Here is an 11,547-nt window from a genome sequence, read left to right as displayed (position 1 = left end):
CCCATCGTCTTCGAGGAAGAAATGTGGCTAGAAAAAAATCCTGAATGATCGTGATCGACGATCACTTAAACGTTTGGTGAAATCAAATGGAAGAAAAACAACAGCAGCACTCAGGGCTATGTTTAATAGTGAAGGTAAGAACATTTCCACATGAACAATGTGAAGGGAACTCAAGGGACTGGGGCTGAACAGCTGTGTAGCCTTAAGAAAACCACTAATCAGTGAGGCTAACTGGAAAAAAGCTTCAGTTTGTTAGGGAGCATAAAGATTGGACTCTGGAGCAATGGAAGAAGGTCATGTGGTCTGATGAGTCCAGATTTACCCTGTTCCAGAATGATGGGTGCATCAGGGTAAGAAGAGAGGCAGGTGAAGTGATGCACCCATCATGCCTAGTGTCTAGTCATCAATGCAAGATCTTGGTGAAAAGTTAATGCAACACTGGACGGAAATAGATCTTGTGACATTGCAGAAGCTTATCGAAACAATGACACAGAGAATGCATGATGTAATCAAAGCTAAAAGTGGTCCAACAAAATATCAGTGACCTTTTTTTTTTATTATTGGTGGCATCTTTTTTTTTGGCCAGGCAGTGTAGAACTTGCAGACAATTCAGTGAAACCGGAAAACAGTGGTGTGACTTGATACAGGGGGCTGAACTGGGACTAAAGTGTTTTAACACCTGCCAGAAGAAGATAGCGTGTTTAAAAAACCAACACTAGGTGGCACAAAGTGTTTATTCCCCCTGATTATAACCAGATTAAAATGCATATTCTTTCTTTTGCTTTCTTTTCAGTGACTGGATCCTGCTTTTTTATATTCAGCAGTGCCCTCAAAGCATCTGCAGGATTCCTGGCTAAGTCCAGCATCGTTGAGGGTACGATATCCACTTACAAGGGAGACCAGATTGATTACCACGTTTTACCTGCTGGCAGGAATTTTATTATTTAGGTTTGGGGAAAAAAAGTCAAGTATCCCTGCCTGAAAACTGTTTTGAGCGGAATGTGGTGGTCTTTGTATACGTGTTTGTCAGGGCGTGTGTACATGTTGATGCACGTGAGCGTGGGTTTGTTTGTGTGTTCCTCTTGTATTGCTGTCCCCCCTCTCCTTAGATGGGCTTATGGTGCAGGTCACCGTGGAAACCATGGCGGAGGTTCGCAGGTCGCTCCGGGAGATGAAAGACTACACGGTCATATGTGGGCAGCTCGACCAATCAAAGAGCCAGGAGCTCGTTTGTTTACAGTGGGTGGAGGAGAAATGTGCAGTGAACAAGGGGTGGGTGTTTATACCTGTTTGAACTGAACAATACAGGTCAAAGGACAATCTAACACAGTAGAAAATGACACATTTTGTTAAAGCCTAGAATTATTATTTTAAACAATGCATATTTCCCATCACCTTTCATCCCAGAGTTGTATTAAACTGTCCCAGTGAATGTGCTTTATAGTGTCATAAGCCCCATTGATGGAACATCCATGGAGTTTGTTCGGAGTAAGAAGATGTTCCAGAAGTCAGAATACAAAGAAAATGGAAAGATCATCCGCTGGACAGAAGTATGTATGATGTTTTACATGTCCTCATATTGGAGTGCAGTTGACATTCACGTGAACCTCTTCCTGCAGGTGTTCTTCCTGCCGAGAGGCCACAATCCCAAAGGTGGAGCCACTGACTCAGCCGAACACAGCCGGCTGACGGAGCGGATTGCTCGAGCGTTTTGCTTGGCACTTTGTCCTCACCTGAAACTGCTAAAAGAGGATGGGATGGCCAAACTGGGGCTGCGTGTCACATTTGACTCCCAAGAGGTCAGAAAAGATTTAGTGAGGAAATATGACAATATTTCTTCTAATAGTTCAGTTTGCCATACACCTTGCAAGCATGCGATGTCTGCCACATTTCCTGTTTCACATTTATTTTATAAACTGGACATTTGTCAGAGCTGATTTCGACTTGTTATATTGTATAAATACTAGAAAAACTGTGAATGCTGAGTGCTGATTGGCTGTTGAAATTTGCTGAAGAAGCTGAAACTTGGTCAATCTTAAAGCATAAAGCTGAAATAGTCTATACTCATGCTAAATGTAGTGAAATGCTTGCAAATAGCCAAGAGGATCAAAGGCTAATAAAAGTTTTGGCTAAAAGCAGCAAAAGTTTAAGTGAAATTTAGCTCACTGCCTTGTACTGGAACATGTCAAGCCCACATACCATATGGCCCACCAGAGGTTTAAATGCTCCAGAATTTTTTTTTGGGGGGGCGCCGGGAAATTTCTTTTTTTTTTTTTTTTTTTTTTTTTTTTTAAGAAAAGTCGCAAGAAATATGGATAGGGTGGATTTGGAGGTGTACACATTGTTTGCAGATAAATCAGCAAATGTATTGACGAAGTGAAAGAAAAAAAAGGAACAAAACGAAAGAAAGACGCAGACATGCAAACATAGATGTGTGCACATAAATATATGAAGATATTATGTGCGTTTCAGATTAGTTTGTAATATTTGGGCTAAATAGCTTTTTTTTTTTTAATGGGCTGCTTTTTTTTTTGGCTGGGAGATTCACGTCATGGGGACATTGTTTTTGCATACATGACAAAAACTGAGTTGAAAGCAGCAAAAGGTAAGCTGAAATCTAAAGTAACTACAGTAAGGATAAGCTTTTGCTAAAAGTAGCAAAAAGTTTTTCCAAAAGTATCAAAAGACTTGTAGCCTATATAAGTTAGCCTTATACGTTAGCATTAATTCTAACTCATAACTCATGTTAGCATTAAACTTTTATGCCTTACAGTAAATGGTTGAGTACTCTTATAGTCAGAAACTTATTACCCATAGATTTTAATGCCTGGTTTAAGTGTTCAGTTTTTCTCAAAAGCCTGAGATTCTTCTGTATTCAGTCTAGGAGGAAAACAATTATTCAAATGTTTGTGTCAAAGCTTAGTAACGATGTTTATAGTACAACTTTCTGTGCAAGACTGTGCTAAAGTTGATTAATAGCTCGTTTCATCATTTTAGGTGGGATTTGTGGCTGGAAGCAATGGGCACCATCTCCCAGCTCAGTACCTCAACGCCTTGGACAGTGTGCTGATCCCAGTCATCCACAGCAGGGGCCGCACGAGAGGAGAAGAGCCCATTGTGATGGAACTCATCTTTTACATCCTGGAGAACATCACTTAGTATACTTCAACTCCACACAAGTTTGTCTCAACTCTGACCACAGCTCTGGCTTAAGTCCCGCCATCAGTTTCCATTTAAACCAGGACCGCAACCAAGGTCCTCCAAAACCTAAAAGAGACGAGCGGTCTGACTCCAAGTCCGAGAAAAGCATGAAATTAACGATGGACTGATGATCAGAATCCAGCTCCTGCTCTGAAGAAGAAACGTCATGGCTCGTCATCATTCATGTCACATTAGGATGATACCTTTTAAGATATGGGCTGGATTCAGCCTACGACCTTAAAGCAAAAAGAACGGAAGGAAAAAAACAAGTTTAGGAATTTTATGTAGTCGATATGTAGCGGTTTCACATGTTGGATGAATGTGTAAAGAATGTTTTCATACTGGATGCGTTATAAGACTGATCATGAAACGCAACGTTAGCTTGAAATTAAACTTGAAACAAGGATTGTGTAGTTGTTCCCTCTGGAACCTTTGCATGTTGTTTTACTTAGTTTATACCACCAACCAGCTGAAGCTTAGAGAGCAATATTGTATTATTACTAACAAGAATTTTAAGTGTTTCAATTTTGAAATACTCTAAACACTAGGTCCATTAAAGGCCTATTATTTCTTTAATGATTGCATGTCGCCTGACACTTTTTATGCCAGTTGATCTTATGGAAAATAAGACTTTAGTAAGTTTTTAAAATATATTTGAAAAAATGTGTTTGTAATTAGTTGGAAAGTTTGACTTAACATTGTTTAGAACAACTTCACTTCTAAAATTATTGAAATCCACAACAATGAACTAGCTTCCACTGGTTCAATCATTGAAATGGATTCATTACAGATTACACCATTTCTGTGCCAAAAAGTAGCAAACACGCAGAAGCATCGAGCGCATCCTTACTGGTTCCAGAAAAATTTCAGAGGTAAGCTACCGTCAGATGCAGCTAATCACATTCTAAATTAGTTGAACATTAACAAGCGTTTGCATTTCTATAAATGCAGAAGTTGTCAGTTTCCTGTTAAGGAGCTTTCAGTGGTGTTTTAACACCATGACAAAAGAGAAAGCTGTCATGCTAAAGTGAGAGATCGTTTAAGAGGGGAAAACATGACAGTTTTTAATCTTAAATAAAATTGCCTTAAGTTCAAAGTGCCTAGTCATTCCATACAAAACAGGTCACAGGTAAAGATGCTACATGTTAAAGTTAACAGCAGTAGAAATATTTAAAAAAGGCAGGAGGAATGCATCTTGCTTGAAAGGAATGTCAGATGAAAGACTCTTTAAATTAACATGTCACCCTGACTTGGGTTTGCAGTCTGATCTGAAAAACTAAAAATACTAAGAAGTCATTTAGACAGGAGGTTCAAAGTAGAGGTATGTGGTGATTAAATGATCCCATGTGCAGCAGCAAATTTACAACTAAATGACTGAAAATAAACAAGGTGGTATGGTTCAAATCCAGACCTCAGTCTTTTTGAGGTTCCATGACAAGATCATCATTTACAAAGACGCCAAGTTTCTGAATCAAGGGCCCTGCTCAGACTTCCTAATCTTGTACTTTAAGCTTTTATTTTCTTCTTCAAATGTACCCATGGATGGTTCACATCAGATAAAGACCTGTCATTTCCTATAATACCATCAATATACTTTTTATGCATGACCCGACAAACTATTCCTTGTGAAGCAAATGAAAATACAAATCATTTAGTTCCAAGGCAGACCGTCGTGTTACAGTAATTCTGATCTGCTGCATGCCATGAATAAAGTGAAAGCATAATAGGTTTTTGTTTGCTGCCCACCTAATCCGCATACTTGGAATATTCAAGACGATGGGCACATGCAAGCATTGCAAATAGTTTCCTCTTTTGTTGCAACACAATGAGTCCAGTGAATTGACATCTTCAACTAGAAATCGTCACCCACAGAACAACCATCCAGAAACACTGCGGAAAAATACTGACACGATGCAAAGCATAATTTAAAACAATTTATTTGCAATTACATTTTAAATAGACAGTAACAAAATTTAGAAAGCATGCCAATGCAGTTATTTTCTTGTTTACAGTAAAACTATTTACAAAACAATTTTTTGTCTTCAAGTTTATTAGAAAACGTCTTCTGTCCACAGGGTGGGGTCAGAAAAAGTCAGCAAATAAGCTGAAAGGCCACCAGTGTGATACTGAAATACATGGTTGCTTGCAACATCAGTGAAGACCAAACATTATGTGACAATATCTTCTCTTCATACATCGTGCTCCATAGATGGTTCCCTTCTCAAAAGAAACCAACCCAATTAACAAAGCAAATGTGGAACCCCAGCTGTGGAAGTCATAGACCACATTGTTCTTCCATGTTTTAAACAAGAATCTAAAAGCCGTAAAACAGTCTAATTATCTTTGGAATTCATAGTAATTTTAACAAGCTGACAAGGTCATACTTCAGGTGCGTTTCCCTTCCAAAGTCTATGCCTTCTTCATCTTTCCATTGTGGGCACGACCATTTTCATAGGGAGCAGAGCCATTGCTGGTGCCGTTGGTAGCTGTGTGGTTGATGCAGTTACTTGTGCCATTTTCATAGCATTTGCTGTTTTCATACAGTTTGCCATTCTCGTGGACTTTACTATTCTTGTGGATTTTGCCATTTGTGTAAACGGTTGTGCCATTCTGATGATGCTTGATGTCCTGTTTTGGCAGACGCTTACCCTTCACGTAAGCCTGGATCCAGAAGTTGGAGAAGAGGATAAAAAACAAGGTTCCATACATCCAAACGAGGTGAATGACTACAGGGAACTGGTAGTCACAGTGGTCCATAAAGTACCACTGGGTGGCATGAAGAGAGACCAAAACAAACTGGATCTGTTTGGGGAAAAAATAAAGAAAAATCAGTGGTCAGTCATGCACATAAAAAGAAATGTGGAGGCGTGTCTAGATCTCTAGAATATAATTTGGCACTTTGAGGCACCACAGCATATCCACTTGCCACAAGAAAAGTATAAACACACACAAAAAAAAAAAAAAAAAAACCTTTCAATGAATGCAACACATCCTTACCAACTGAATAGCCGTCATGTACTTCTTCCACCACAAAAACTTCTGGAAGCGTGGGCCAGCAGCAGAAAGACCATAGTAGAAATACATGATGATGTGGACAGAGGCGTTCACCATAGCATGGAAAGATCCCATTCCCCCTTAAAGAGGAAACAGACCACTAGTCAAACTCCAGTAGTCAAAATTAAACTTTACCGTTGTGATAAGATCAAGCATTAAAGTTTAAATCACAAGTCAAGGTTGATACATTTTTTTTAATACCCAGATAAATTTTAATAGTAGATTACACACCAGGGTTTCTTGAAATACCATCTAATGAGGTCAAATATCTTGCCAAACAGGAGATTGTGACAGACTGTACTGTTTGTTAAATTGATATGTGAAGTCAAATATCTAATCCACATCCAGACTTGTCTGATTTTTATCCATCAATTATTTTCTAATCAGTTTAATGTGTACTCACCAGGAGCATAACCAACTCCCCACCACCAGGTCCAGGGCATAAATGAGTGGTGGAAGATATGCAGGAAAGTGATCTGGCCATGTTTTTTCCTCAATACAAAGAAGATCTAACAAAGAAAACACATTTCTAAATATCATGCAAAGACAGCCAGTAACTTGTTTTTTAAATGCATACAGTACTTTTTTATGTACAGTACAACTTACTGTGTCCATCAACTCTATAATTTTTGAAAACCAGAAGAGCCACGCCACTCTAACCATCTATGAATGACAAAACCCAAGTTAATGGACTCATTTCCAAGACTGTGCAAGGCGAAGACATTTTTTTATACATTTTTTTTTTTTTTAGAAGAAACCAAGGAGTTTTAGGAACATACTCGTAGAGCTTGAGGACGGTTTGAGACATCAATTGGATCACATCTCCAGGTATATGTTGTGGCCCATCCAGACATCATAAACTGAAAATTACATGGAGAAAAAAAAAAAAAATGACTTTCTGTTTGGAAGCATGATGAAGAGGAAAAAAAAAAGTACATTTAATTGAGTTGGACTCTTACCTCATAAACAATAACTAATGACAATGCCACCAGCATGAAGTTGTACGCTATCATGGGTTCCTTGAGCTGGAAGGGTGCACGCTTGGCCATTATGCGAGGTCCAAGGTACAGTACGAAAAACAAATAGCACAGAAGTATAACAGTCATTGGAACAGGACTCCACATCAGAGGATAATCTTTTATTCGTGGATCTAAAAAAACGGAAGAAAAAAAAATTGCTTAACATAAGGAGAAAAGAAACAAATTCACTTTGCATTTTGTTGTGTAAACCACCTACCAACTCTTGCCACAAGATCGGCATAGACCTCCATGGCGCGTGAGCCAGCCTCCTGGATCTGCTGCAGCATACTGGCTGTTGTGAATTGTTCTGACCAAATTATCTGTGGAGAGGAAACAAAAAGCTCTCCGTTAGTTTAGTTTTATTGTGTTGAAGTTAAAACACAGGAGAACTCCAAAGTATTTTGAAAGAACACTCAGCCACGGAAAGACTACCTTTTAGCTTCCATGTTTAAAATTATAATGTTACCCACCACATGTGCAAATTCTAATTGACTACATATCTTGCAGATTGGAATTATTACTGAAGGGACAAAAAAATATAAAATTGTTTTCTTCCCAAAATCAAACCCCTGAGAAATGGCATAATATCTGAGGTGGAGCAACATCCCACAGCCAGGCAGAGTGTGTGCAACAATTAAATCCAAAGGTTAAGACAATACCACAACTCAGTGCTTCTCAATTATTTTCGGTTACGCAAGTGCAAACTTTTCAAGTGCAAACTTTTCAAGTGCAAACTTTTCAAGTGCAAACTTTTCAAGTGCAAACTTTTCAAGTGCAAACTGAAAAGCATACAGAAAGAGAGGACAGGGTGTGGTCTGCTCAGATGAAGCCATTGTTGACGGTGCTTTGAGTATCTGATACCCACAGCCCTCCTTAAGACAATACGATTAAAAGCCAATCATTGAAACTTGTGGAATGAAGGTCAAGCAGAACCATCGGGTCCCATCAACATGGGCAGGGAAACGAAAAGTTTTGGATGGATCACAGAGCAGAATCTTAAGTTTTAACTCCAAATTATACATTTGGCAAACACTGCCATACCATTTTATTTATAAAGCACTTAAAACAGCAACAAGGCCAACTAAAGTGCTGTACAGACAAAACAACAGGTAACACAAAGCAAAAGTAAAAAAAAATTTAAAATATTCAGCTTCCATTCATTTTATTTTCTTTGCGAATAGGGAAAAAAAAAAAAAAGGTTTAACTTAAAAAGTGCAGACCTGCCATGAACATATTTTTGTGAGGCAATACTTTTGTAGGTAGGTACCACATCCATCCATCCATCCATGATCTTTACCCGCTTCTTCCTTTGCAGGTCACAGGTTGCAAGTCCATCACAGGGACACATCAAGAAACAACCACTCACACTCTCAGCCAGGGACAATTTAGAGTTACCAATCAAACCAACATGCATGTTTTGGTCTGTGGGAGGAAACTGGAGTACCCGGAGAAAACCCACACATGCACAGAGAGAACATTCAAACTCCACCCAGAAATGTCCCAGGCTGGGATTTGAACCGGCGGCCTTCTTGCCGAGAGGCAACAGCTCTACCAACTGTGCCAACTTGCTGCAATTTCCCCTCCATTGTTCATCACAGTGCATTGTCAACAATGCAGCAATTTCCTTGTTGACTTTTACGGCTCCAGGTGATTTACTCTGGTATTTCAGACAGCAACATTACTGATCAACTTCCTTTTGTTGCTGAAATGAACAGTGCTGGCTGTTCACAGGCTTAAGAGGGTTGCAAAAAGTGTACATTCTAATGTTCTATTACACACGGCATACATTGCATTTCACAAATCTTACGTAACACGCTGTGGTTTTTAATTTGTTGCTGATGTATGTTGTCAGTTTCTTCACATTTTGATAACAGTATCATCATGTCTGTTGTCCACTGTGTGTCTTGTTCTGAAAAAAAGGTGCTTAACAGTCAAAAATACAAAATTTTAATAAGCTGGTTTTGTCAAACGAGTAGTGTGAAATGGGAACCATAAGGTTTTTAAATCAATTCTACCTTGTGAGCAAAATTCTTACCCAGTAGGCATCGATAATGAAATTATGAATCGTTTGATGAGACTTCAAAAAAAAAAAAAAAAAAAAAAAAAAAAAATGATTTTATTAAAAAAAAAAAAAAAAAAAAAGTCATACCTAAAATTTTACTTTTAAATTTTTTTGGTAGAACTTAAGCGAACATTATGCAACAGTTGATGTAATAAAAGTCTGCATAACAGTTTGCAGGAAAAAAGTACTGAACAGTCCTGCAACAATAGGGCAGGACTGTTTTTAAATGACAATTGTATAAATAAATAAAAAAAACTGATATCTGAAGATGAAACATGCTTAAAAAAAAAAGTTTTAGGCAAAAAGTCACCAACAAAATGGATGAAAATCAGCAGATAATCTTGTGATTTACACCAAAGAAAACCACACCCATTTTCTAAGACCTCCCTGAAGAAGAGTTCAAAGATCCCCATGATTCCAATTTAAACCAGAAATATACAGGCGTAATCTCAGTCTCTAATCTCCACCCAAGACTCCAGATTTTGTCCAGAGCTATGCTGTAAACTGGTGCACAGCAACACGAGGACAAAAACTCTCATGAATATGACAAGAGTCTCAAGCGTTTAATATTCCCATGACACCATGATGTAACTTGGCTGCGGACACAGCCATTTAAGCATCATAGAAAACTCCCCCCGTCCCTTCACAGCAGCAATAAGCTGCCACCAACTCATTAAACTAAAGCAGAGTCATGTTCAAGTAGAACAAACTCATTTACTCAGTCTACATGACTAACACCCAGGCCATTCATTATGGAGTGAGCTTAACGGTGTTTAGTTTGGTCTACAGAAGAGCAAGTGTGGAATGGAGGGGAAACTTTTCCTCCAAGAGCCATGTCAATGAATCATAGAGATGGAAAAAGGGAGCTCACACTCACGAGTTCAAAGTTAATGATGAACAAGCTAGAGTTGAGGAAAAAACATTTAGGAAAGGACAGGAGTTCATTTATTGTATGCATTATGAGATGAAATATACTGGTAACCCTTCTGAAATGACCAAGCACCCGCAGAAACATAAACTAAGGAGAGAAGCATGCGGGCAGATTTCACACCAAAGTCGTTTCACCCTTCAGTTAACGTTGAGCAACTTACCGTTTCAAGAATGTGTCCTTTAAATCATCAAAAGCAGAAGTAGATTCTTCTCTTCACAGCGTGACAAGGCCTCCCAGTAGAGTAAGAGCAAGCAGGCAGCAGCAGAAAAGGGAAAGCAGCAGAGAAGGGAAACAGAGGCAGAGATGTGGTGGAAGAAGTAAACTGACAAAGTGTGACTGGTACAGCAGTCTTCAAATCCCCACCCTCCCTGACTCATGCAGTGGATGAATAACCAGCTCTCAGAGCAGAGGGAGGGAAAGAGGCAGAGAGGGGTAAAAAGGGTGTGTGGGAGCCGTGCGTGTGTCCATGATGCCGTTCAAAAGGGGTTAGAGGGTCAGAAAACCCCCATTTAAAAACTAAACAAAGAAAAAAAGCAAGTGGTTACCTTATGATCACCACCCTGACGTCAACGAGTTCACTCCCGTTTTTGCTCCCAAAGTCACACCCTGCACTTACTGAAACATAACCCTGGAGTTGCCATGCAAGTTTTTTTTTTTTTTCCTTGGGGTGGGCTGATATTCACATGGAGAGGCTGAGAATCAGTGGAGACTCTGTTATCATGAAGGAAGCCATTGTTTGCCTATCCTGGATCTTTACCCAGCCGACACCCGTTCGGCAAAACTAGCTCGAGTTTTTTTTTCCTTCCCTCCCCCCCTTTTCTTTTTTCTCTTGTGTGGTGAAACTACTAATGAATGCTTCAAGTTAAAGGGTTGTCTCAAAATTATTGTTTACTCAAGGTTGTTTTGAAAAAGAAAAAAATGATTAGACAGGAATGATTGCAGCAGAGAAGGCATGACTCAAATTCTTCTGCACGAGTTAGGTAAGAGTTTTGTTCACAGATAGGAAACTACTTACATGTCAGTGCCACGCCCAAGCACACCAAGCAGAATCATTAAGTTACAAAACAAAAAAATTGGGAACATAGAGATTGTCTCAAGTCAAAGTACTTGCTGAACAAAAAGGGAAAACTGACATTTGTCAGATTTACTTACACATGTCAAAACTACACCACATAGATGAGTATTTTACAAAGACAGTTATATAAAAAAAAAAAAATGTTTTTTAAAAATACACAGACCCCCCCCCCCCCCCCCCCCCACCGCACCCACAGCACCCACCA

At 39.1% G+C, this 11,547-nt stretch overlaps 2 protein-coding genes across 3 annotated transcripts in view; one reads left to right on the top strand and one right to left on the bottom strand.

The window, feature by feature from the left end:
• The first annotated feature begins 1,166 nt into the window (after positions 1-1,166).
• zfyve9b (zinc finger, FYVE domain containing 9b) lies at positions 1,167-3,514 on the top strand. The gene is made up of 4 exons (XM_037674747.1): positions 1,167-1,272; positions 1,445-1,550; positions 1,620-1,799; positions 2,998-3,514. The coding sequence occupies exons 1-4, from the start codon at positions 1,172-1,174 to the stop codon at positions 3,157-3,159; spliced, it is 549 nt and encodes a 182-aa protein (XP_037530675.1). The 5' UTR covers positions 1,167-1,171; the 3' UTR covers positions 3,160-3,514.
• A 1,675-nt stretch (positions 3,515-5,189) lies between these two features.
• elovl1b (ELOVL fatty acid elongase 1b) overlaps positions 5,190-11,547 on the bottom strand; it is a 17,015-nt gene continuing 10,657 nt past the window's right edge. Inside the window, exons 1-8 of one of the 2 annotated variants that reach the window (XM_037674746.1) lie at positions 10,428-10,602; positions 7,492-7,594; positions 7,215-7,405; positions 7,035-7,115; positions 6,862-6,918; positions 6,659-6,764; positions 6,199-6,335; positions 5,190-6,003 (exon numbers count right to left, since the gene is read on the bottom strand). In XM_037674746.1, the coding sequence (XP_037530674.1) occupies positions 5,611-6,003; positions 6,199-6,335; positions 6,659-6,764; positions 6,862-6,918; positions 7,035-7,115; positions 7,215-7,405; positions 7,492-7,561 (1,035 nt within the window). In that variant the 5' untranslated portion in view covers positions 7,562-7,594; positions 10,428-10,602 and the 3' untranslated portion in view covers positions 5,190-5,610. Of the gene's footprint in view, positions 6,004-6,198; positions 6,336-6,658; positions 6,765-6,861; positions 6,919-7,034; positions 7,116-7,214; positions 7,406-7,491; positions 7,595-10,427; positions 10,603-11,547 lie in introns of those variants that run through there. The other variant, XM_037674745.1, reaches the window with a different exon arrangement.

Source organism: Nematolebias whitei, chromosome 3 (genome assembly GCF_014905685.2).
Source record: "Nematolebias whitei isolate Nwh7 chromosome 3, NemWhi1, whole genome shotgun sequence".
In the NCBI taxonomy this organism is placed as follows: Eukaryota; Metazoa; Chordata; class Actinopteri; order Cyprinodontiformes; family Rivulidae; genus Nematolebias; species Nematolebias whitei.
Note: the sequence above shows the minus strand (reverse complement) of the source record. Positions and strands in the feature narration are given on the sequence as shown.

Excerpts from the sequence above, each read along its gene's own strand:
- zfyve9b (XM_037674747.1), top strand. The coding sequence starts at position 1,172 with ATGAAAGACTACACGGTCATATGTGGGCAGCTCGACCAATCAAAGAGC. Across the intron at positions 1,273-1,444 it reads AAATGTGCAGTGAACAAGGG|TGTCATAAGCCCCATTGATG; the intron begins GTGGGTGTTTAT and ends TGTGCTTTATAG. Across the intron at positions 1,800-2,997 it reads TCACATTTGACTCCCAAGAG|GTGGGATTTGTGGCTGGAAG; the intron begins GTCAGAAAAGAT and ends TCATCATTTTAG.